General features: G+C 34.7%; 1 protein-coding gene across 6 annotated transcripts; it reads right to left on the bottom strand.

The window, feature by feature from the left end:
- Window positions 1–782: 782 nt before the first annotated feature.
- On the bottom strand, window positions 783–27,651 carry LOC132281313 (uncharacterized). Of its 6 annotated transcripts, none has more exons than XR_009471723.1 (8): window positions 27,114–27,644; window positions 22,923–25,164; window positions 21,220–21,824; window positions 19,350–19,441; window positions 11,296–11,388; window positions 11,087–11,199; window positions 8,902–10,928; window positions 783–1,005 (listed from the first exon to the last, which is right to left on the bottom strand). XR_009471723.1 is itself a non-coding variant. In XM_059783028.1 (5 exons), the coding sequence occupies exons 2-5, from the start codon at window positions 22,984–22,986 to the stop codon at window positions 11,054–11,056; spliced, it is 384 nt and encodes a 127-aa protein (XP_059639011.1). In that variant the 5' UTR covers window positions 22,987–25,164; window positions 27,114–27,642; the 3' UTR covers window positions 10,935–11,053. The 6 variants fall into 6 exon arrangements, 2 of the variants coding, with proteins under 2 accessions (XP_059639011.1, XP_059639012.1); XR_009471726.1 differs by lacking the exon at window positions 783–1,005 and adding an exon at window positions 1,405–4,362 and having other exon boundaries at window positions 27,114–27,645; XR_009471725.1 differs by lacking the exons at window positions 21,220–21,824; window positions 22,923–25,164 and adding an exon at window positions 26,826–26,854 and having other exon boundaries at window positions 27,114–27,651.

The following is a 27,651-nucleotide window of genomic DNA, read 5'->3' as shown; positions in this document are numbered from 1 at the left end:
CTAAGAAACAAAGCTAGATTGGTGTGTAAAGGATATTCTCAACAAGCTGGTATTGACTATGATGAAACTTTGCCCTAGCTGCTAGGATGGAATCCATTAGAATGCTCTTGTCCTTTGCTTATCACAAACAAGTCAAAGTTTATCAAATGGATGTTAAGTCTGCCTTTTTGAATGGAAAGCTAAATGAAGAAGTGTATCTAGAACAACCTGAAGGTTTTGAAGATCCTAAGTATCCATCTTATGTTTTCAAGCTAAATAAGGCCTTGTATGGTCTTAAACAGGCTCCAAGGGCTTGGTATGAAAGGCCGCATCAGTTCTTGGTTGAGCAAGGTTTTTATAAAGGAAAAGTAGATAGCACCCTTTATGTCAAACTTCATCAATATCAGTTTCTTATTCTTCAAATCTATGTTGATGACATCATGCTTTGTGGCTCAGATATCTCTTTAGCCTTAAAGTTTGCCAATTTAATGAAAACCAGATTTGAAATGTCACTTTTGGGACTTCTCAAATACTTCTTAGGTCTTCAAATCCATCAAACTTCTACAGGGATCTTCATTTCTCAACAGAAGTATGCCTCTAAGCTACTTCAAAAGTTTAATATGAATGATTGCAAGCCTGTTTCAACTCCACTATGTCCTAATACTGTGATTACCCCTCGATTCTAGCGCCACGGGTGATCAAGTCCGAGCACAGATCCGAGGGATACCAAATAATTAATATGTAAACAAGCAAGAATACAAAAGAATTTAAAATAAAATAATAAGCTGAAAAGAATTCTAATATGAAAAATCCTCAAAAGAATAAAAACATTAATATAACTTAATCTTTCCAATCCGTACAACTCGAGAACACATCAAGTGGACCCCTAATAATCCCCAACTGTAAATGAAATACAGAACCAAAATCCAAAACTAAAATAATAAAGGAACTCCTATGTAGTCGGAAGAGTGAGTGTCTATATCTGCTTTATCACGATCAAGCTCTAAGCCTGGTACTGACGAATACCTGAAAAATAAGAGTGGGTCAGGCCCACATGCAAGTTCCATTTTACTACAATCCATACATAAACCCGATACGCAAATACATCCTAGATAGCTTGGCAATAACTAAAATAGTCCATATAGATATAGATACACACTATAGGATACTCACTAACTTATAGTCATCACACCTGAGTAGAAGGTAACACACAAAATGCACGTAGCGTAGTCATACACACTTAGACCAACCAGGGAACGTCATTAGGTCCAGTTATCCATCCAAGGCGATATACGCACCCTAACCGTGATCAAGAGACTCAAGCCCATATCATGGTACCATAATGATATATATTTAAAGTTCTCTCATATCCATCCCTAAGAAAACCAGTTAGTCGTTCAGCTTATTCAACTGCACAGACTAAACATCCGTAAGAAATCCAGTTAGTCGTTCAGCTTGTTCAACTGCACAGACTAAAAATAAATAAGATTTTGTATTCATAATTCATTTCCTTCCTAATACAAAAAAGTAGAACAACCATCTGTTATGTCGTTCAACTGTTTTAGTTGACAGGACATGCATTCATGTAGGATTTAACTGTTTTAGTTAATCCATTCCGTATGTATGAAAAAGTAGGACTTAGCTTTTTGATCTAATCCATTTCCAATATGTCATCGTCCCATACCGGTGTATATAATGCAAATGATCTATAAATGATGCACATTCAATTGAACATCAAATACATCCCCAATATCCATATAATTGATAACATTAGTTGACAGGACATGCATTCATGTAGGATTTAACTGTTTTAGTTAATCCATTCCGTATGTATGAAAAAGTAGGACTTAGCTTTTTGATCTAATCCATTTCCAATATGTCATCGTCCCATACCGGTGTATATAATGCAAATGATCTATAAATGATGCACATTCAATTGAACATCAAATACATCCCCAATATCCATATAATTGATAACACTAGTATTTTATGGTTCATCAATTAAAATCCAGCATAATGTCCATGTAATTGACAGACATAATTTAATAGTCCAGCAATTGAAGTCCAAATCAATAATCCAAGTAATTGTAGAATCAAGTTTAATATTTCAGCAATTAAATTCCAAAACCGTAATCCATGTAATTGTAGATTATAGTTTAATATCTCAGCAATTATAACCCAAAGTAAGTGTGACACTCCTTGAATCCGAGACATGACATAATGCTAATCAGAAATATAAACTGAGCACATTAATCTAATCCATGACGTACAAATATAAAACGGTACATCAAATAGTGCAGAATATCATGAATAATATCATATATTCAATTATTACATTTAATCTAAACAATAAAACAGTTCTAAGTAGTACGTATTTAATTACAGAATAAGAAATTAACAGGCATCTCAAATAGACTGTAAAACATCCAGAGCATGATTAAACTATTTCAATTCAGTTGGTTGATTTAAAATAGTGTAAAACAATATCCATAAACTAACCATTATATTAATTTTATCCCAAACCTAGCATACTATTTTATATTATGCATTCCAGTTAATTGTCGGGTCCTAGAAATTCATTAAAATTATTTAACCAGGCCCAACCATCCCTAGAAACCAACTCCAGTGCCAAAATCCAACACTGGACAACCTATATGACGATTCCATGAACCAGTTGATGTAAAATCCCAAGTGTTGACTGGTTTGCCTAAACCGGTTGATGTAAAATTCTAGATGTTGACTGGTTCGCCTAAACCGATTGATGTAAAATCCCTAGATGTCAACTGGTTTGCAAAAATCCACTGAATCTAAACGATGTCAACTGATTCATCATAGATGTCAACTGGTTTAATAACCAGTTAACGTTTTTCCCCCAAGGTTTCAACCGGTTTCAACCAACCAGTCGACCGAATTACCACGGTGTTGACTGGTTCATGCAAACCGGTCGACGTGTGCACTAAATCGGTCGACCGAACTGTGACATTTCGTCTTCCACGGCTCCGGCGACTACGTCTTCCTCCGTTAAGGTCCTAAAACTACTGTTTTAAGTCCAGAACAACCCTAAACATTATGTAAACCTCTTATGTATAATTTAAACAAGTTAAAATCACAACTTATGCAATAAACTTTAAATAAAATTCAAACATATACACATACAATTAACATACTATAATTCAAGTTTTACCATGCATATATGGTTAATTTTTAATAACTTAAAGTTCCTGGAGACTACCTAGGCATGCACAAAACACAGGTTTAAGGGAAGGAAATAGAAATAGAACTTGCCTTTAGGTTTCAGTTTGAAACCTTTCAACGTCGTCTCTAAGTTCCGGCAACCCCAAGTAATTCTCCTCCTCTGATCACTGTTCCATTCCTCTGTTACTTCTTGGTTCAACCCACCAGTAACTCCCTTCAATAATTCCTTGAGCCTCTATATGTTTCACTCAAGCCTCTCTCTGTTCTCTCTCAAGAACCCTTACATGAATAGGGTTTATTTTCCAACCCTAGCCGACGTATACCATTCAATATATATAGGCATTTACTTAAAACCTAATTTTAATTCCCAACCTAATTATAAGATGGATAACCTAATTACATAAATTAAAACCCTAAACTATATATGACACCTACAAAATATAAACTAACTAAGTCACACAAGCCATTAAATAAAACACGTCACTTAAACACCAATTAAATTAAACAATGAATTTAAACTAAATAAACAATTACAATTAAACATATAGCTAGATATTAAACATTTAAATGTACATAAAACAAATAATCAATTAAAATGCACATAAAACAATAATTAAAATCCAATAATATCCTTTTGAGAAATGGGGGTATTACAAATACCAAGCTCTCTCTTGAGTGTACCACATAATCTGTCCCTTCTACTCTTTATACGTCTATCATTGGAAGTTTATTGTATCTCACATCTTCAAGACCTGATATTATGTATTCTGTGGGCTTTGTAACAAGATTTCAGAGCAATCCAAGAATCTCTCATCTTCAAACTGCTACAAGGATTCTTAGATATGTTAAGGGTACCATCTCCTATGGTCTACTTTATCTTTTCTCACCCACATTGTCTATTACAGCCTTTTCAAATGCTGATTGGGGTGGGTCCTTACCTGACAGAAAAAGTACATCAGGATGTTGCTATCTTCTTGGTTCCAACTTAGTCTCTTGGTTAAGCAAGAAGTACGATACTGTCTCTTTATCTACATCAAAAGCTGAATACATAGCTGTTTCTCAGGCTGGTTCCTAACTTCTTTGAATGCACACTACTCTTGTAGATCTTAGTCTTCAATTCCCAGGTCCTCCTAAGCTCTAGTGTGATAATCAAAGTGCCATTGCAATAAGTAAGAATCCCACACTTCACTGGAAGAGCAAACATATTGACATCAGGTATCACTTTCTTAGAAACAAAGTCCAAAAAGGTCTCATTGACATTACTTATTTACCAACTGAAGATCAATTAGCAGATATCATTACAAACCTTTTCTCCCTCAATATTTTCAACCCTTAGAGCTCTTTTCAAGGTTGTTCAACCACCTTTCTAAGCTTATCATTGTTGGTCCTTCTCACCTTTTGTCCTTCAATGTCAAAAAGGGGGAGAATGGACTGAAATAAGGAGGGTAGTTTTTCAGCTATCCCTTTTCTTGGTTTGGTGTTATTGTTACTATACTTATTAATTTTCAGTATCACTTTGGTTGAATTTGCTTCACTGAGGTCTTATTTCATGTTAAAGTTTTTGTCATTAAAGGCAAAAGGGGAAATTGTTGGTCCTAAGGTCCCCTAGGTACTGTTTGCCTCATTAATGTTAAAAACCTGTTTATCAGTGGGTTCAAAGGACTTATTAATTCTCAATTTTGCTTAAAATAAATTTCAAGGGCAATGTGGTCATTTTCTCATCAGTGATTAATCCTGCACAATAGTCTTAGTGTGTAAATCATAGTGTGTTTACCTGTTTTAGCTGAAACTGCTATGTTAAATGTGGACTCAGTTCATGAAAAGTTACTACAGGTGGTTTCAGGGGTAGCACTGTCATTTCTCAGTTATATTCAATATATATACGTATGCTCAGGTAGTTGCATTACACTGGATTGGCTTGATTGAATCTACATTGCTCTTTGAACAGTCTCGGGACTTTTTTTTAGTTGAGAAGTTTAAAATCTGTTGCAAAGGTATTTTGGTACTTTCTTACTATGCTCATAAGTGTGACACATTTCAGTGGTCCTAAAGAAAGTGAATATGCAAGAATATTGCATTTCTTAGAGGCTAAGTCTTGAGCAGAATAAAATGTGTAGCTTTGTAGTGTATATGTGTGAATTCTGGTGTGCAAGGTGACAAAATAGCTGAAGTAGCCTTCTGTGATTGGTTCTAGCTCCTGAAAATATCTGCATTGTGCTCTATCAATGATTGGCTAGAGGTGACAGGTTTATTTTGAGGGTGTATGAAGTCTTATGCATTAATATGCTGTTATAGCTATTTTAGGGTTTAAGCCCTTTGAGAGAAATGGAAAATTGAGCTACAGCCTATATTCTCTCGAGAGTATTGAATGAACTTGATTTTTTGAGTGTTTTTATGATGATTCATACTATAAAACCTCACTGATTCAAGCCTTATTAGTGTATTAACTGAGGAGATGCTACTACTATTGTTATTGCTGCTGCAAGGGCTGGACTGAGTAGTGAATTTGAGTTCCAAGGTGCTGTGGTCTAGTCTGAGGGTTAACACAGGTATAATTCACCTATTTACACTTGCTCAGTACAAAGTTTTGTTGAAAACATGCTGAAATCAAATTTAGACAGTGAGCTCACCTGTTTTGCTTAATTCACTGGTTTATTCTTGGATTCAAGCACTAATTGATTATGCCTTGCTATATTATGAGATTTTAATCTACTAGCAAGTATATTTTGATGAATATAGACTGTTAAAGTTGACCTTATGACAGAATATTGGTTAGCTACAATTTTCAATATTCAAACCCTAGGGCTTAAAATGTGTTTTGCTGAAATAAGGGTTGTAATGAACTTTGTGATTTTCCCATGATATAATTCAATGTTCAAAGGTATGATCATGAGTACCACAGTGAATGAAGACTGAGTATGAGGTTATTGAATGAATCTCGAGAGGAAATTCCTATTTTACCCTTCACACACAGAATGCAGCAGATTGATGATTTGAAGTGGTAATTTGGTATTTTGAGTTGTCTGCCCTATTTTAATTGTAGGAAGGACTTGTGCTTATTGTTTTACACTTGCTATGATGTTGTTGATGAGTTTTAAGAGCTTGTTTGGTCCAGGCAGGGTTGCCTAGGATAGGGCGAGTGTGTGTATACACTGTATTGAAGTAGTGTGTGAGTAGAGTGTGTGAAAACTAGTGTCTACTTCTGTGACAAGGGTGTGTGCAGAGAGTGAGACAGCTGAGTGTATAACAGCTTACTTGTAGCTAGTGGATGATTGAATTGGCATTGGCCAAGAACCAAGGTTTTCCCTAATTGAAAGGGTTTCCTTGTAAATTTTGTTGCATTGCCTATTGCTTACTTGTTTTGATTGCCATTAAGTTCATATTGAAAAAGGTTTTGACCAATTCAACCCCCCTCTTGGTCCAACATTTCTTTCTTGAGACCCTTGCTAATTTATGACAAAAAGGGGGAGATAGAGATTAAAGTCTTGTCATTCTTATCATTCAGGGGGAGAATTTTTTGCATTAAGGGGTATAAGAACCATTGTTATCATTGCATGTGTTTACATTTACGTTGATACTCAGGCATTGATAATTTGTTATTTTTATGCTTGTGTTTATTTTCTTGATTAAGCTTCACGGGTAGTTGTGTTTGAGCTAATGTGCAAATTACAGGTTGCTACATGTGTTGAAGATTCATACAATTCAAGAAAAAATTCTGTGAATTATTTCCTTTAACAATCATTGTAATTTTTTTTCCTGCTTAGGTAGATTGCTGAATTGTTTTTAGGGTTTTGTCACGAAATTACCAAAGGGGGAGACTGTGAGATATATTTTTATATTTATCTAATTTCGTTGTTAAAACAAGTCCGATCGAGTTGTAATTTTTCAGTTCAAAATTTTGAAGATTGAAGATCGGATGTAGATTTGAAGAAGTTCAAGTGTTCATGATATACTACATTCCGAGATGATGAGAACAATGTTTTAGGAATTTTGAGAGGTAGTGAGAACATTTAGAAAGGGTTTTGAAATGTTTTAAATAAGATTTTACATTCTATCCATCTTGAATTGGTTTAAGATTTATCGAACAGGTTTAACATTAGCAGAATTGCCAAAGTTTCAAGACTGGCCATCTTAAACCGGTTTAAGGGGGCTGAACTGGTTCAAGAATCCGAGGGATTCTTTACTGGTCATCTTGAACCGGTTCAGCCCCTCTGAACCGGTTTAAGTAGTCATGGCAACATCAGGTGTCTAGTTACCTTGTTTGATTGTTTTCTTTTTGATCCCAACTTCTTTCTAAGTCCTATGCACAAAATTTTTAATATTTTTAGAGGGATTAGGACATTCTAAACTCTATATAAACCGTGTCATACACATAGGTTTATTCACGGCTTTAGGGAAAATCAATTCTATATTTTGAGAAAGCCTTTTAGAGAGAGAAAATTTAGAAAATCAAATCTAATTATTTTGAATTTATTTATGAGAGCATACACATATATTCAGGAGTGATTTAGTAGTGTTATTCTCTATCTCATCGGAATTGGAGCTATATTGAAGATTCAGAGATTCTGTATGAAGAGCAGGATTTAATTCTTCTACATCGAGTTCAGATCTTGAAGAACAGAAGTAAAAGCGATCACACTTTTCAAGGGTTGGAGCATTTGAGGAGTGTTATCTAATCTACCTGCTACTCTTCTACAAATATCAAGTATAAGCTTGAGGTGAAGTTGCTGCTGGACAGGGAGTCCCAAAGCTAGAGGATTGTCAATAATTGGTGTTTGGTAGAACGATAGAGTGTGAGCCAGAGTCAAAGTTCGGTGTACTTTGTTTCAAACATAGTGGATCGATTTACTTTGGACTGAATAGTCCACTAGGTTTTCCCATGCAAACAGTTGACATATTTTATCAACTGGGGTTTCCTCGCTAAAAATCCTGGTGCAATCTCTTTAACTCTAACTTGCTTTACTTTACATATATTTGTGATTGTGGATGTTTAAATTGATCATATAATTTAATCAATCATAAATTGAGCAAGTTGACCTAATAATCAGATCTAGGTCATTAAAGAAGTTAATCACAATTAAAATCAACAAACTATTTCCGCACCCCCCGTAACTCTATTTTTACAGATAATTTCTGGGAACTTAAAAGCACTATTTTTTTCATTCATAACATTATATCAGATATTGAGTGATAGTGTAAACCAACAAGACAAACAGAATAGGCTCACCCCAATTCAACTGTAACAAGCAGGAATAAAGTCTATAATGTTTTATAAATTGAAAAGCACTATTTTTTTTTAATTCATAACATTATATCAAATATTGAGTGATAGCGTAAACCAACAAGACAAATAGAATAGGCTCACCCCAATTCAACTATAACAAGCAGGAATAGAGTCTATAATGTTTTATACATTGAAGTAAACCATTAGTAAACTATTAGCATTCAAATGAGAATGTTCTAGTCTTTCAGCTTTGTAAGTGAAGGCCTAACTAATTTTTAAGGAGGCCTATGAATGAATCTATAGACTTTACTTCTTTAATTTAGAATACTTGGAAAACATAGTCAACACCCAGCCAATTATATGATTTCAGTCCATCAAACATATATAAAACATAGTTAACACCCAGCCAATGTACATACACTAGTTTCCTTTTGATACACATACATGGGACAATCACTTATTACTTCATTTTACTAAAATAAGATAATTGAAGTTATACTTACATAAGCAGAAGGCCAAGAAACACTAGCTCCAGCTGTATCTCTAATGGTTTTGAAACGTGTAGAAGCAATAGGTAATGGTTCTTCTGGCATGATTGGAATGGTAACACTTACTCCCAATTATGATGTCCCAATTCAATGGCCTTTACTTTTGAACGAGTTCTTATTCAAAAGCATTCCTCGAGCTACTATGACATCGGGCTTTCTGAGACTTGACAAAAAAAACTTCACTCATGCCCTATTAAAACAAAAAAAAAATTCAAGTTAATAAAAATAATTCAAGATAAATCAAATGCATTTCACGTTAGATATATCCATTAAGGAGAGGTAGATTATAATGAGATAGACTTGGCGAGGTAGATTAGAATGGGATAGAATGATTACCTGTCGTCTTTTTATTGGTTGAGAACGAGCAACAAATTGTTTAGTTGGAGCAGTTTGTTGGTGTGGGTTATACCCACTATCCATCCGGCCTTACCCAAAAATGAGGTTCAATTAAATGATAAAAAGATAAGAAAACTTTTGAAATTTATCATTTTACTATGAAGTTACCTGACGAGTATTGATAGGCTCAGTTTGAGTGGTATATGAATATTGTTCATTATAAGCAGCGGGTTGGTTTTCGTTATCTCTACCATCCATCTGGACCTACATTCTAATTCTTAGTTGTTTTATTTTTGTTTGAAGCCCTAATGCATTATGACAATTGATGGATAATAATGTACATCAGTGAAGAGCATTATCCATTGCTTTATTATATCGGAGGTTTTCATTACTTGCTGTCTTTTCATAGGCTAAGAACGAGCAACAAATTGCTGAGTTGGAGCAGTTTGTTGGTATGGGTTATACCCACCATCTGTCTGGCCCTTAAAAAAAAAAAAAAATGAGAAAGAGGCTCAATTAATTACTGTTCAAACAACTTTCCTAGGATGACGTATTAACAGTTTACTATATTTTATTTATCTTTAACAGTGTTAGTGTTAGCAGTAAGCACCCCACCCTTATTTAGACTCCAGTTAGCAATTAGCAGTTTTGTAAATTTTATTCATCTAAAACAATGTTATTACCCCCACCCCCATTTATACTCCAGTTAGCAATTAGCAGATTTGTAGTTAAGATTTAACAATATATCAAGATACAACATCTTATTAAAAAAATTTTAAAAAGTCAAACTTAGAAAAGCCATAAAGTAAAAGAAAAATTCCCTCCCAAAAAGAGCAACATATATAAAAAAGAGAAATGATAGGTCTTCTGACCTTAATTGCCGACTCTTCCTCCAAATACAATGTGGTTGAATCACGTTGGAACTCTTAAAAAATAATCCCGTAAAATTCGACTCATTCCCAACCACGTTGTACTCGGAAGAGGAGGAGGCAATTGAGGTCCAAAAACCTATCATTTCTCTATATAAAAACCAGAACAATGAGAAAATAAAAAATTTCAAAAGAATGGATACTTAAAAAACAATAGTGCTAATCTCTGGCAGAAGAGTGATTAGTGTGTTTATTCAAAACAGCTCCAGGTCTGGTACCTAAAAATTTCCATCATTCACTAAATTAAGGGTGTTATTAAACCATATAACAAGGCCTTTGGCATATATAGGAAAAATTGTTATAAATGGTAAAAAGATAAGGAAGCTTTTGAAATTTATCATTTTGCTATGAAGTTACTTGTTGAGTATTGGTGGGGGCAGTTCGAGTGGTATATTGTTTAGTATGTGCAGCCGTTTGATTTTGGTTATCTCTAGCATCCATCCGGCCCTGCAATCCAATTATTAGTTGCTTCATTTTTTGCACTTCTTTTAAATCATGTACTTCTGCTTCACAAGACCTTTTAGCCTCTGAAGCCATCTTCATTGACTTCACTTGACTAGGTGTTGTGCCCCAAAGATCTAACGGAGAGGAACCCAAGCCATACGTGCTAACCAGGCCATGTCTATCTTCGTTAACTACTTGGGAAAAGATGTCATCTTTAGTAGGACGGCGTTGTGAAGTTTCTGGTTGCTAAGTTGCATATTCTTTAAGCTTATTCTACATAAAAAATAAAAAAAAAATTATAAAAAAAAAAAGGGGGGGCAAATGTTTGCATTATACAACCATAATATAAAGTAAGCTATAATTTAATCTTATATGTACTATTATGAAAAAAGAATCCACTACAAAGTCCAAATTCCACGAACATATCTTACAATAATTTCTACAGATGCTCCATCCATTGGTCGTCCATTCTTCTGCGTGTGCATTAGTATATACATCTCTATCCGAGTTGGTTCCCCTTCATTAGGCCTCTTCTTACGTTATCCTCAAATAAATAATTAACATTAAAGTTCAGAATAATTATTTGGAAATTAGATTACCAAAACATTCTCACATAAACATAATGCACAAAATAGCTTACCTCTTCCTCGCGTATTCGCGCAAAGCTTTTTGACCCTACTGTGTGAGCATATTTTTGCTTAAAACGACTGATAGTATTAGTATTGCTATGCTCCTAAAAATAAGAAAAACATGTTAAAACATTATTTAGAGAAAGATAAGAGAAATTAAACATCTAATCTAACATCATTCCATCAACAATAAAAAGGGAATGTGTGTTTTAAACCTGTCCTTTGTCTGAGTTCCAAAATTTAATTAGGTAATACCACTGCTCTGGCAGAACTTGATCGTGATCATTCAATCACTTCGCATCAGTCGTATGTTTCTTGTAATGCTTTCTCTTCAAGTTAGATTTAAAGTTACTCCATTTCCTACCGGTCGATTTCAGTATCCATGATTTAGCATACTCTAGAATGATAAACTTTTCCTACCACAAATTCAAAACACATAAAACAAAGTTAGTTGGACCTACGAAGTATAAATTGTGTTGGTGCATGTTAGGCGCTGAATGTTATACATTTTATGTAATGACCCAAGTTTTATTCAACCCGGTGCGTCAGTGATAAATTGTGTTGGTGCATGTTAGGCGCCCTTCGGGGTTGTACAAGGAAGCGATGGTGGGCAGGCGAGCATACCACTTGGAGGAGAGAGACTTTGGAATGTTGGACGCAGCGGAGTCAGCGCCGCACTGCAACGAGGGCGTCGCAGGATTTGGGTGGGGCAGAATGTCACGATCCGATTCCTAACGACGCCATGAGCATAGAAGACACGCATGCTGGTTGGTTAAGAACATTCATTGACTGGGAATGGTTCCAGGGAAGGGGCGTGCAGGACCACAGGATGGTACCTCTTTAGAGTTCAGGCAGGTCGACTCGGTTCAGTTCGAGGTGCTTGTCGCTAGTCGTGGACTTGACTATGAAGAAGGGAGTTGGCCATCCCTGCACAAACTGGTCGGGAGTTGGAGCCGTTCCCCTGACAAGGCCACGGCAGGCCGAAACCAGTCAGCATGTATCCTTGGGAGGGCAGGTCGTGGTGGCTGACCAGGGCGCTTGCGCGAGCTGAAGCAACGCCTTGGTGCCGCACGGGCCGTGCCGCTGCGCCAAATCTTTAGGCCCGTGACATTAGGTACACATTACATATTTCAAGGTAAAAATAGCATTTTACACCAAAATGATACTACATGCTAACCCTTGCATGTTTTCCAAAATACAACAAAATATATCAAGGCGTCAAAGCAACTTAGGGATGTGATGCATTCTAAAACAAAGTCTCTTTACCTACAAAACAACCTGGTAACTTTGGGATGAGTAAACAAGTTTACTCGTAGGGAATGAGCATGCATAAACTTAATACAACTTGCAATTCATACAATTTAATCCAAAGTGTTTAACCGACATTGAAACTTCCAACACAATAAAACAACATGCAAACTCACAAGGTTATCAACTTGGAATTTAAATACGAAATCAAACCAAAGTGGATACTCGGATATCACACCGGATCAGACCGACAATATAGTTACTTTAGGGTTACTAGCCCACGGGTAACCTCCTTATGTGCGCACTAGACTTGTAGAGAGACAATCCCCCGTACTAGAATCATGCCCTAGCCGTAGTCATAACAACGACGTCCCAAGTTTTTAAAATTAACAATTTGTGTAACAACACATATATATCAACACAACATATATATACAATGTAAAACCATCTACCATGCACAAGCCAATTTTGGAAACACAATACATGCTCTAAGTTCATAACTACTATGGCATGAAGAATGTTGAATCATCATTGTACAACTTATTGCATTCTATAAAAATATTATTCAATACTAAGAACATAGTCTCACAAATATAATACAAGTCTAAAATCACGATTTAAACATGTAATCGACATAAAATACAAACCCAATTCATTAATACAACAAGGATGAAAATTAATTAAATAGAATAATTAATTTCTCTAGATTTCATTTCTCATCCAAATACCCTCAATTTAATATATGTTAAAGAACTTATCATGATCATTACATATATCACTTCAAAACTTAATTTGAATCATGGAAACATATAAATAAAATTAATTTAATTAATTAATTAATTTCTCTAGATTTCAAAACAACCCTATATGACTCCAAATTAATGTATGTTATGAATCTAGTCATGGCCTTTCCAAAAATCATGTCTTAGTTTAATTTCATTCAAGGTACCATTACTATCAACTTAAAGATTTAAATTAAAGACATGTACTTCATTTGTACCAAGTTATAAAACGTATATAACAATAATATCATAAGTATGAATCACCCCTACTTCAATAGAGAATAGAATCTCTATAATCTAAAGCAACCAAGTCCAAAAAGGAAAACCTAACTAGGATTTTGTAGAGGAGAGTGAGAGGAAGTTAAAATATTCCAAGCTTAAGAGCCTAAGATGAGTGGAAGGAGGCCAAAAATAAAGTCAAAGCTATAAGTCAAGCTTTTCCTTCAATGGAGGCTAGGTTAGGGTTTGAGAGTAAAGTGGTGAGGAAGATACAATAAAGTGAGGTGAGTCGAGGATTTAGCATTCCTCCACTCACTATGTGCTCTTACACTACCTCTCACACACACACATAATGCAAGACTTAATTTGGTGCCTATACTTGTCACAAATCCATGGCTCCTTCTTAGGCTTAATCCTAAGCCTACACTTGTCAACCATCCAAGCCAACAAGTGCTCCAATTCTAGGCCAACAAATGGGTGAATCTCTACCCTCCATGTGTCAAGAGATTAAGCTTCCAAGCTACTCCACCCCAATGCCAACAAGTGGCTCCATGAGAGAGTGACACTTGTCACACTTTCTATAAATTGCAAAAAGGTCCTTTTTCAAAATAACTTCCAAATGCCAACAAGTGGCTCCATGAGAGAGTGACACTTGTCACACTTTCTATAAATTGCAAAAAGGTCCTTTTTCAAAATAACTTCCAAATTAAATTTCAAAATGGTCCCTAAGACGAAAAATAATTACTTTGTTTAATTACACTAAAACCCCAAAAGTCAATAATATTTCCAAGAAGTTATGCATCCATACCCTTTATAAGAAAAGTAAACATCTAGCATGCTTTTCTACAAAAGTGAAAATGTAGATATCATGAAAATTAAATATCATGGATATACACAAAACCGGAATCAAATCCGAACATAAAAAGTGAGGTTATGTGTGATACCCCTCGGATCCGAGACACGGGTTAATCAGGCCCAGGCCCAAACCCGAGGGAATATCAAACAATTAATATTTTATAATGAACACGGAATACAAAATAAATTAAGAAATGAAATTAAAGCTGGAAGGAATACCAAATAGAATCGGCAAAATATTATAATTATTAAAATCCATCAAACCCAAACTCCAAAACTCCATCAGTTTATAACTTAGGAATCCATCTCTAGTGGACCCCTATTAAACATCCAAACGGAAGATAGCATAAATGTAATAAACGTCCAGAAATAAAACTATAGAGAGAGCCCTACATCGTCGGAAGATTGAATAGAGACCTCTGCTCAGCACGAACACGTCTAAGCCTAGAACTGTCGTGTACCTGAAAAATAGAAGTGGGTCAGGCCCACGCGCAAGTTCTATACTACTACAATCCAAACAGAGGCCCGATACGCATGTACATCCTAAACAATTCAACAATAGCTAATAGTCCGTAAATATATATATAGTCACACTAAAGGACTCTCACTGGACTACAGGCCGATCTCAACCTGAATAGAGGTAACATGCTAAAACGCACACGAAGTGGGCATATGTACCTATACCTAAACAGGGTACACCTCCAACCATCGTAGCAAGCTACACATCCTGATGCATATACGCTCCCTAGCTATCGGTCCTGAGGCTCAAGCTCATACCGAGGCACCATAACAGTACATATATAAAATCCATCCAAAATCCCTGGTATTGCCGCTCAACAAGTAGTTGCCATGACAATACAAATCCACGGGACTTAACTTTTAGTTAATCACATCCTTATTCCAAGTAGGTGGGTAATGGTATTGTTTTAAAAACCAAACCCATCCTTAGTATGCCACCGTCCCATACCAGTGCCTACTTTCCAATCCTCCAGTAGTCAATAATACCAATAAATCAAGTATATATCAACTAAATTCCAACATCCAACATTCAATATTAGCAGTGATAAAATAAACATTGATAAACAGGGTCACAACAACAACATATACATGCCCAATTTAAGTTGTTCCCTTTAGTCTGATATAAAGACAAAATTAATTAAAACTTTCATTTAACACCTTACAAATGACATACAGATATATAGGGTATGTATCACAAAATCCTAACCTCCACAGTTGATACTAACTATGATAATGTAAGCATCAAAACAATATTCACAGTATGTATGTAGACATGCTCAAGTTATAGTGTTCCACAAAACCGATCTAGTGTTAAACTCAAATCATCCTAGTATTTAAGTTCCAACAGTTGCTATTACAGAAGTTAAGATAGCTATCATCTAGACCCATCCTTCCAATAATTTATACTAGCAGTGGTAAGGAAAAACGTGAACCACAGAACCACAATGCATCCACAAACATGCTTAGTCTAGGTTGAACAAGCATACAACACTACTGTAACTACCAATTTCATAGCAAAACAGATATCATTTTAGTTTGGTTTAATCTTTATTAATCCTGAAATCATTTAAGAGTGCAAAGAGTATGAAGCCTAAGGGAAAGAGTAAGGATAGAATCTTGCCTCAGAAACTTTTGTTCAAAGTTTCAACGTCGTCTACTTAAAAAAATCCCGGCGAGCTCCAAAACCCGGTTACTGTTCACGGGTACGAAACACTATTCCCGAACTCAAAATCTGATCTCCACCGTTCAGATTGTGAGACACTGAGTCATGAACCTATCCTCCAAATTTCAGCTCGATCGGACCACGGACGAAGCGGGATCTGATGTTTGATGAAATCTGGGCAGAATGGAAAAAAACCTGTGCGACCCGGTTACTGTTCACGAGTACGAATCACTGTTCCCGAGGTCAAACTCTGATCTCCACCGTTCAAATTGTGCATCACTGAGTCGTGAACCTCTCCTCCAAATTTCAGCTCGATCGGACCACGAACAAAGCGGGATCGGATGTTTGATGAAATCTGGGCAGAATGGAAAAACATGTGCGACCCGGTTACTGTTCACGAGTACGAATCACTGTTCCCGAGGTCAAACTCTGATCTCCACCGTTCAGATTGTGCGTCACTGAGTCGTGAACCTCTCCTCCAAAATTCAGCTCGATCGGACCACGGACGAAGCGGGATCGGAGCTTTGATCGAACCTTGGCAGAATGTGAAAAACTGCGTTTTTCCTTCTCCACTTCCACAAAACGTGTGCTTTGTTTAAAAAAAACCCTACACAGACGTCTACTTTATACTTATAGAGTTTTCCTAAACTCTAGATTCATTTAAGTTCAACTCACAATCCTAACCGGCCCATCCAATTAACGTAGAAACCTACGACGGCTATAATATAAAACCCTAATTTATACTGTAATTAAAACCCTAGTTAGATGTATTTACCTAATTACCCTATTCATCATTAAATACTTAATAAATAATCTAATTGAACAAAATAATAATTAGTAAACCCAATTAAACCAAATAAGACACACATAAAATAAGACACACATAGAATAATTAAACCAATTACACTTAAACCATTAATGCCAATTAAATAATTAAAACACTAACAAGTAATTCCAATCAAATAACTAAACCAATTACACTTAAACCATTAATGCCAATTAAATAATTAAAACACTAACAAGTAATGCCAATCAATTAACTAAAAATAAATATCATTTAAATAAATTAAATCACCACAAAAGAAAACAATTAAGCACCTAATAAAAAAAATAATGACACATAATCAAATAAAATGCACTTAAATAATAAATTAAATATCAGGAATATCCTTTTAAAAATTAGGGGTATTACATTATGCAAGGAAAAATGATAAACGAGAAAAATACGAAATAGGGAAAAAGACGAAAAAAAATAAATTACCGAAAAAAGAACAGAAGGAAAATGACCGGGTCATTACATTTTAGCCCCTTTACTTGCATGTTTTATTATCTTAATAGTAGTTTATTTGTGATTTTACATTGTTTTATTATTTTTATTTATTTCAGGGTTTTAATTGTAAAATCAGTCAAGACCAGTGATTCCGAACTTTAAAAGAAGATATTCCATGGGACCTAGCAATGTTGAAAATCCGAGTCTAACCAATACTTAGAAAATTGTCCAAAAGAAGCCACAAGTTGATAAGAATGGAAAGAAGAAACGAAAAAATCCTTCTCCAAAAAGGAAACTTTCACCAAAGTTGGTAACTTGAACCCGTTTTGGTAATCTACCTATATCTCTCTCCTCGAGTATCAAAATAGCTAAATTCTTATTATGGTTAAAAGGAAATTTGAAGAGCTACAATTTTGTATTTCACGAGGATTTCATAAAACAGCTATTTACCTTGTTAAAATTGGGCTGGAAGTCTGCACGAATTTTAAAGTCTTTGTTTGACAGAATTTCCATGTATGTCTTTAATATAAAAAAGGGAACTTTAGGGCTAATCTTCTCTTATTTAAAGGGAGTTCTCTACATCATTAGAGTATCATATACAAAGGAGCTTAAAGCTGAGATCAGAGGAGAAGCATTCAAAAGAAAGAAAGGATCAATCCATGGCGGTGAAGATGTCTTCCTCAACCACGAAAAATTCCACTCCAGTCATACTTGGCTAAACGCTTTGCTAAGGTTGTGATGTAGCCCTAGCTTAGCATCACTGTTTGATTGTATTTATTTATTAGAGAATAATTTTTATCATGCATGATTATGTAATCTATAGGATTTTTAATTGACCTTTCAATAAGAATCGGTTTTAAAGTTTTAATTCAATTACAAATATTTTTCTTTCTTGTTTTAGATATTTGAATCTTGTAATTGAACACAACTCATTCATTTCTTTTAGTTGTGAATGAGATTATTACACAATGGTATTTCTCTGAATATAATATTAGAGATTTGATGGATTATGCCTAGAAAAGATAAACCATGCTACACTCTAGAGTAAAGTAGTTAGGTAGATGGTTTATATCAATTGAAGATAGTCCATGCTTAGTTTTAAATTATATTATTTTCTAGCTGAATAAATATATACTTGTAGCCATGATTAATTCCCTATGCATGTTATATGATATATCTCCAATAAATTGATGCAATTAACTGGTGGTGTGACATTAGTGGTAAAGTCATTCCCATAATCCTCTCTCTCTATTTTCTACATCCTATTTAATCATTATTCTCATTTTTATTTTTCTACTTAGTTAATTTAGAATAAATCATCATAATCTGATTATCATTCTTTCAAGTTAATTTGGAATTTAAGAAATCTGTTGACAAACTAAATTTACACAAGTCTCTTGGATATGACACCCTTACAAGTAAGCCATATCTACAAAGATTCGTGCACTTGCGAGTAGTACATATAAATCTCACAACAGTGCGTCCACTAGTATTAATAAACAGATTGATATAATGCTTCATACCAAGACTATCTTCCAGATCTTTTCTTTAAACCAACCACGTAAATTCCTCTAATCTATAAAATGCAAGGTTAGTAGCTCACTGCTCCGTGCTATAGTACCCAAAAATTGACTAAAAATTCCGCCTTCTTCCTAAATGGGCTGCCCCAATTCATTAAAAGCAACAAACGTACGATCTTCCTCAGATCTGCCCCATATGTCAGGGCACCTAGTGTCTCCACGAGTCTTTTGATGTATTCTTGATGATTCTATTACATGAGTGGTTACTTAAGAAAAAGAGTAATCTTACAAAAATCAAGATGGTTTTTATTAAAATATTGTTCAAAGATTCATATACCTCCAATTTCAGTAGTACTGCAATTTTAAGAAGGGATTGGCTGTTCCAGATTGGAGGTGGACTAGTTTTGTGTAAATAAAAATTGTTATTTCTGTATAAAACTTGTATTTAGAGTTTGCACAAAGTAGTGTGCTGTGTTTGCATGGAGCCAACCTGATGAATCCGCTGTTGCTGAAGTGACTGTTGTGCCCCACTAGTCATGACACCCTTAATACTTTTGGCTTTCTTATTATGCCTCGTATTTTCTGAAAATTTTAACAATAAAAAATGAGATAATTATAAAACATGAAATTGATTAAATAAAACCATTCACAAGACAACTAGTAACATCTAACTACTGCAAACCTACAAAAGGACATTGACATTCCCTTCTGATTATACATTATGAATTAGATAAGAAAAATATGTTAGAATGGAACAGAGAGCAAGTGTGCAAAGCACGAGTGAGAATGTCATTCAATTGGCATCTATCTAACAAAACCCTGCCATTAATAGTACAAAGGTTTGATATGAAAGAAACAAAGTGTCAAATTTATTTATGCATTTAATAGGAATTCAGATACTATTGCCCATTTATTTTTGCAAGCAATACAATTTTTATTATATTAAATAGATAAGGGCCTTTCTGAACTAAAATGCACTATAATCATGAGACAATCAAGTTCTACATACATCCATCAACCAGAACAACAATTAAAAAAGAATGGAAAGTTAGCCCTCCTTAATTTATTCATTTTGGTACAAGTATTTTTAGAAGTGTGATATAGCATAAAATACCAAAAAGAAATCCAACATGTCTGCCGCAGTGGAAATAGGACTCTGATGTCTCATTTTCATTCCGCTATTACAAATTCTAGAAATAACAAAAGTTGATTGTTACTTTATTGGTACATTATAGCAGCCGCGAACAATTGCACACACAAAAGAACATGTACTCTAATATGAAATAAACAAAGAACATTTCAATTTCAACAATCTCCACTATTATATGTGAATATGAATTCTCTTCTGAATCAAGTAATCAATACACTTTATGCATTTTGCAGTAAACATGTCAATGAGGAGAAGAAGTTCAAAGATTTTTTTATGGATAAACATTTGAAATTCTAAAGCACTGAGTTGAAGATTGAAGTAACATCTTGGTGCTTTTTAATTATGATTATGTATCTTCATCATCTTCATAAGACATGTTGTCATCTACTTGTTCCACTCTAGGCCTCCGATTTAATACCATTGATGTATTAATTATGGTCCCAACCAGATCCGACCTATCCCACCTAATATTATCATCCCTTTCGGGTTCAGAATCCTCCATGCACTGACTGTGATTTGGCTCACTTTGCTAATATTTGTCTGAATCTTCAACAACCTATTCACCTTCTTCTTCGAAATAATCTCATGGTTTAAACTTAGTAACCATATACCAATCGGGCTCCACTGGATCTTGTGTATGGAACACTTGTTCAACTTGAGATGCCAGCACAAAAGGTTCATCAAATGGTTGAGATCCAGTATGACATTGTCGAGAAAGATTCACCAATATAAAACCATATGGATCTTTCTTAACTCCCCTACCATGGTTTAAAACATCAACCCAGTTACTGTAACGACCCGAAAATTCAAATAAAATCCTCAATTGATTTTAAATCTCAAATACGTCAATATACATCCAGAATCATAAAAAAAAAAATATCCTTTATTAATACAGAAATCAAATTTCCTCAAATATATACACAAAATCTCCAAATAAATGAAATAAATCCCGCAACACAACTCCACTCTAATTTTGCAACTAGAAAGCCAAGTTCATCCTCGGTACCTGAAACTGGAAGGGGGTGAGACGGGGGAAGTCCCGGTAGGAAAAACCATAACAAGGATATCAAGAAGTTTCATAAAAATTAGCTTCACAAAAATATACATATACTTTTAAACAAAATACAGATATGTAATTTTAGCAAAATAACAGTCGATAAAATATTTGAAACAAAATCATACAAGCCATTCAAGGTATGAAGAACCTTACACTAAAAAATAAATAATTATCTAGGCATCAAACATTCACACTGTGTCTGTCCATCTCTCTCTCTCTCTCACTGTATTTCCTCTATATTTCTTCTGTATCCATTAACTCAGTTCACAACAAGCAATTTGTTCCAACATAACAAACAACAGTTCACATGCAAATATCAAAAAGTCAACAATGGGACCCGCCACCACTTTTCCTTAATTCCTATCTTCATATTTCTTCCTTATCTTTCTTTCATCAGATTGCATTATCACTTAACAAACCCACGTGTGCACAATGCCAAAGGAAATTTGCCTAAGTAATTCTCCAAGTGGGTCCCGCCACTATCTATCACAATATTCATCATCAAATCACTTCCTTTTTATCCTTCTAATGTTGGCTGCCTGCTTCCTTCTTCATCCGACAGTATTGACTAGATATATATATATTCAATGTAATATATCAACCCATTAAATATCTTTTTGTGGGATCCGCAATCAACCATTTCTTTCTTTCTTTTCCTATTTCAGTTGCTGCTCCCTTCCTTCTCATCACACCATCCATCATATGCTACAATATATATATATATATATATATAATGCAACAAAACCAAATCCAATAACCTGAAACATGAATTTTCAATGGGGTAAATCTCTAATCATAATTAAATAATCAACTATGACAACTAAAAATAACGAAATGAATACAATTTAAAATCTCAAAAAATCCGGGTTGTCACATTGCACCTGAACAATACAACCTTCAAATATGCAGAATATGTTACTTGAATTATAGCATTCAGAATGCCATAATAAGTGACATCTCCGTCAATAGGGTTCTTATCTCTTGAACTCGAGAAGCTTACTGTTTTTGCAGTGACAATAACTCCACTATTTTGTGTTTTTCTTATTTTCTCAAGATCTTTCGTGTGAAATTGATATCCATTTACAATATATCCCTTTTATCTTTCTGCAACATTATAAGGACCACGAGCCATCAATCTTATTTCATTGAAAATATGCTTATGACCAGCATCTACCAGTTGACTTACCTATTTTGTTATAAGAAACATTATTCTACGCCCACTTGTTAGAGTTATATAATTAAACTAATATGACAATTAATGTCAACATCAAATTCTTACATGATTCTTGAACCAATTCAGAAATGTTGCATTATGCATGCGTTGTACTTCCGTTGGTCGTACTCTATGATTGTTTGCCATAATTTCATCTTTATGTTTTCTGGATTTTACATAAGGCTTGTAAGTTATACTATATAATTACATTGCTAAGACATTTTTATAGCATTAAACAATCAGCTTACATCTGAAATGGGGCAATTGCTTCACAATTGAACAATACATATCAATGTGCTTGTGTTAATGTCATCCGTTTCAACACGACCATGCTAGTATTTCCAAGAGGATGACCCCTTAATGGGAACATTCTACCTGAGTCAACATCATTACCATGAAAATTCCTTATTGGTTGACTTAGCCTTGTCTCAAAACCATGCAAATACCTAGAGCAAAATGTTAGGCATTCCTCAGCTAGGTATCCTTCAACAATTGATCCCTCTGGATGACTTCTATTACGTATATAACCCTTAAGTCTACATAAGTACCTATAAGTATACACCTGAATTAATCTTAAATATGTTTTATTACAATTCAAAGTACATCATATTAAAATTAATTACCTTAAATAATTAATACATACCTCTCAATGGGATACATATTTCGATGGTGTACAGGTCCACCAAGTCTTGCCTCCTCTGATACATGAACGGTCAAATGCACCATTATGTCAAAAAAAAAGGGTGGAAAAATCCTCTCCAAGTGACAAAGTACTAGTGCAAATCAAGCTTCTAACTTCTCGAAATCCTTAGGATGTGCAACTTTTGAATATAACTCCCTAAATAGCCGACAATATTCAATCAAACTTACAGCCACATTCTTGGGTAAAACCTTCGTATAGCCAAAGGAAGTAATTGTTGCGTCAAAATATGACAATTGTGACTCTTGAGTCCCGATATTTTATAATCCTTGAGATGCACACATCATGAAATATTTGATGCATATCTATTTGGGACCTTAACATGCTTCAAAATGGTACAAAACATTCGTTTCTCTTCTCGAGACAAAGAGAAACATGCAGGATGCAAATGTCTTGTTCCCTCCTTGCTGAACTGGGTAGAGAGATGGTCATATGCCAATATATTGTAAGTCAAGATGAGCCTCGAGATGATCTTTAGTTTTTCCTTCTATATTCAGAAGTGTTCCAACCAAACTTTCACATACATTCTTTTCTGTATGCATTACATCCAAATTGTGGCGAATCAAATTAGACTTCCAATACTAACTCAAAAAAGATGCTCCTTTTTTTTTTCTAATTTTATATGATATTTTTTCTTTCACCCCCTTTGCTACTATCGCCATCCCTGTCACGATTTGGCTTACAATATATGATGTTTTGACCTTGTAATTGTTTTAACACACCAATCCAACGAATCAAATTAGGAGGATCTCTCCATTCTTGTGTACCATCAAAGTATTGTATATCCTTCCGAAACCTATGATTAGAATCAAAGAACCGACGATCACCCAAATAACAAAATTTATGACAAATTTCCAACCATAGAAAACTTGTCCTTGTTACAAGGTGGATATGCCAATTTGCCCTTAGTTCCCCACCCAGACAAGTCTGTAGATGCTGGAAAATCACTAATAGTCCAAAAGACTGCTGTTTTCATTTTAAACATGGCATTACTTACTGCATCAAATGTGTCCACACCAACGTCCCATAATTCCTTTAACTCTTCTATCAAAGTTGTAAATACACATTAATATCAATTTCTAGCCCTCGAGGTCCTAGAATGAGTAGTGACATAATGAAATTTGGTTGCTTCATACAGATCTTCCGGGACATGTTGTATGGGATCAGAATAACAGGCCACGTGCTGTGGGATGTGCTCATGGTCTTAAAGGGATTGAATCCGTCAGTTGACAACCCAAGTTTAACGTTTCGAATGTCATTAGAGAAGTCAGGGTGCTCATAGTCAAAAGTTTTCCATGCACTAGAATCAGCAGGGTGCTTAAGGATCCCATCATCTATATGCCCTTCGGCATGCCATCTCATTTCACTATCTGCTTTTGATGACATGAACAACCTTTGAAGCCTTGGTATTAAAGGAAAGTGACGTAGCACCATGGCAGGAACTTTTCTAACCTTATCGAAGGAAGATGATGCCTCATCATCAGAAAATGTTTTCCATCTAGAAGTATCGCATGTTGCAAAAGAATCATGATTGGCTATCTTCTTCCAATATAACATGCAATCATTAGGACAAGCATCAATTTTTTTATAATCTAAGCCTAAATCTCCAATAATCTTTTTGGTCTCATAAAAAGACTTTAGTAATCTTTTACCCTCTGGAAATGCTTCTTTCGACAGCTCAAGTAACATTGTGAATGACTTGTTGGTCCATCCACCAAGACAATTTATATGAAACAACCGAACAATAAAAGAGAGCTTTGTGAACTATTTACATCCCGAGTACAATTCCATTTCAACATCTTCTACCAACTTGAAAAACTTCATAACATCTAAATTGGGTCTCTCGGTACTTCATACATCAGATCATCCACCTCATCATTAGGACTTCTAACTCCAAATGCATCATGCAACATCCCTTGTATGTAATCTTATAGGTCTAAGTCCTCATGCTCTATTATTTTATTAACATCTCTTAAAGAGATTCTCTCCCCATAGAACACCCAACATGTGTAATTATTAAGAAATCCATCTGCAATAACATGATTTAATACTTCTTGACGATTCTTCCAAAAGCGCGCAATTGCTACACTTAGTGCATGGACATAAGATCATCCCCTCTTTAGCTGCATTAGAAAATGCAAAATCCAAAAAGTTTCCAACTCCTTCAACGTATTCTTCGCTCACTCTGATATTATCGAACACAAAATAAAAATAAAAAGTTAACTCGTTAAACATGTGTTATAAGCTTATAAACCATATAAAATGGAAGGAAAAGTATTCTAAAATTTGTACCATGATATGTGAATCCAACTCCTATCCAAATTTGTCTCCCTAAAGTGGCAACTATAAGCAATGTGATTGAAGAAACTACAAAGGCAAGTAGGTTATAGAGTACATGCAAGTATGATACATGAAATTGGTAGCTTCATATCAAAGAGAGTAGTTTTTGCAACCTTTACCACTAACTTCCATTTGAAAGATGTAAAATGAAATCGGTAGCTTCATGTAGAAGAGAGTCTAGTTTTTCAATTGAGTGTGTGTATTAAATGTAAAAAAAGGCTCACATAAAGATGCAGATGAGAATAGAGATAGAGATATTTACTATATATATATGTATATATATATATATATATATGCTAGGATAGGATAGGAATTAAAAGACAAATGAGTATATAGCAAGAGAAAGAAGACAAATAAAGACACCTTGTCTCTACCACACCCACATAGTTAATTCGATGCTTGCGGTGTCATTCTCATGTGCCCTATTTTTGTTTCTTATACTTCACCAAAATACATGCACAAACATCATAATACATTGATAAAAGTAAAATCCTTAGTGAGAAACTTTTGAACTTAAAAAGAACTACATAATTAATCTTTACACCAATTAACTAATTAATATTGCAACAGTTGAGATCTTCTTCTTAATTAAAAACATAATTATTTCAATTTTACTTTGACCAAAAAGTAGGTCTTTAGGATTACATATAACTGCAAGTCAGCACTACATGTACACAAAAACAAACTCATTTCTACTGGAATTAAGAAGAACCAAAGTTGAGTGAGGTTTTTGAAAGACACAAATCCAACTATAATTGACTAGCCTAAAGACAAGTTTTCAGTCACAAAAAGGGTACTGACAATACCATAATACACTATGAGAGGTTGGTAAAAACTTCAACATGACAAGGAAGACATGATGGCAAAGTCTTGTACTGCATAATACTCAACAAAATAAAATTTCAGCAATGGCACAAGCCATTTCAATTTTCTTCGCACTCTAAGGACCTAGCTTAAGATAACCATATCAATTATTTAAAGGACTTATATATTCAGAATATCACTTTTTATAATCACTAAATATAGAAAAATTAAAGAGCTTCACCGTGACCAACCATAGGAGGATCCATAAATTGGCAATGTTAACACTAAATGAGATATTAAGTCTCAAAGAGCGAAAGTATTGAGGATTGCCATTGATTTTCAATTGGGTATATTGAAAATGAAAGGCTTCCTTTATCTATCATCCATGATTCTGGCCGTCTCAGCATGGTTCAATCCTAATTATTTTCAGGTCACTGCTACTTTCAACGCATTTTGGCTTTCTATATTTAGGATATATGTTTTTTCTTTTGATAAATTTGATACTCGAATTTTTAACTGTTTTGTGTAAATAACATATACAATATTTCTCTTCATCTTTATCAAGAGAAAGCATATCACACACAATAAACGAAATCCAAATTAAACACAACACTGGATAATTCGGCAACAATGTGTCTACTTTGGGTGGACAACTTAAATGCCTAATTAGAGCATAAAATCCAATAAAGAGAGAGAACGAACCAGTAGAAAGTGATGAAACTCTTAGATTCCTACAATATTAACATTAATGCCTAATTAGAGCATGAAATCCAATAAAAACAAATTATGATGAAGAGTGAAAAACCTAGGGTTCGCCGACTGATTTAGGAGAAATAGTGATGAGCGAAGAAGTGAGGGCGAGAGTAGAAAGAGAAGATTGAAGAACGGGAGTGGAGAGAGAAAGTGAGATCTTAACACCCATATAAATAACATCAATCCCCAATTAAATAATGAATTCAAACAAAAAGGAGCAATGCTTGTGAAATTTACCTGCGAGTGGAAAAAAAAATGGAGATAACGGCGATGATCGTTGGCCTATTTTGGCAAATCAGATATAGATTTGGCTCCCAAATCAAATAGCACAACCAAATATATGCTCAAATACCACAACCGATGATCGTTGGACTATGTTCGCAGTATAATTTTGGGAGATCAAATGTAATCAAGCTCTCAATTGAAGAGCAAAGAGCGAGGAGCGACCAGAGAGAGCCTAAGTCGAGCTAGAGAGAGAGAGGATTGGGGGTAGAGAGAGAGAAAGCGAGGAGCTACGAGAGAGAGCCTGAGTTGAGCTAAAGAGAGAGAGAGTGAGGAGCGATTGGAAAATGAAAAATGAAAAATGAAAAAAGAAAAATGAATAATAAAAATAAAAAAGGAAAAATTACATATAAATGGAGTTAAAAGTTTCATATTTACTTAGAGACGTAGTCAAAGTTCCATATTTCTCTAAAATGGATTGCTGAGGTGGCACATGATTTTTTACTGTTTAGAAAATTGTAGTGCCTAAAATGCCCTTCCCTAACAAAAAAGT

The sequence above is a fragment of the Cornus florida genome, unplaced genomic scaffold, assembly GCF_030987335.1.
Source record: "Cornus florida cultivar Cherokee Brave unplaced genomic scaffold, ASM3098733v1 CherokeeBrave_3.0.0_Hap2_Chr11, whole genome shotgun sequence".
NCBI classification, from domain to species: Eukaryota; Viridiplantae; Streptophyta; class Magnoliopsida; order Cornales; family Cornaceae; genus Cornus; species Cornus florida.
The sequence above is the reverse complement of the archived record's forward strand: the minus strand, read 5'-3'. Positions and strand labels throughout refer to the sequence as shown.

What these genes read in the sequence shown, in the direction of transcription:
- LOC132281313 (XM_059783028.1), bottom strand. Translation starts at nt 22,986, where the DNA reads ATGTATCAGAGGAGGCAAGACTTGGTGGACCTGTACACCATCGAAATA. An exon ending in AATATGTATCCCATTGAGAG is followed by an intron (nt 19,442 to 22,922) that starts GTATGTATTAAT and finishes TAAAATTTTCAG; the next exon opens with AAAATACGAGGCATAATAAG. An exon ending in CGCGAATACGCGAGGAAGAG is followed by an intron (nt 11,189 to 11,295) that starts GTAAGCTATTTT and finishes GGATAACGTAAG; the next exon opens with AAGAGGCCTAATGAAGGGGA.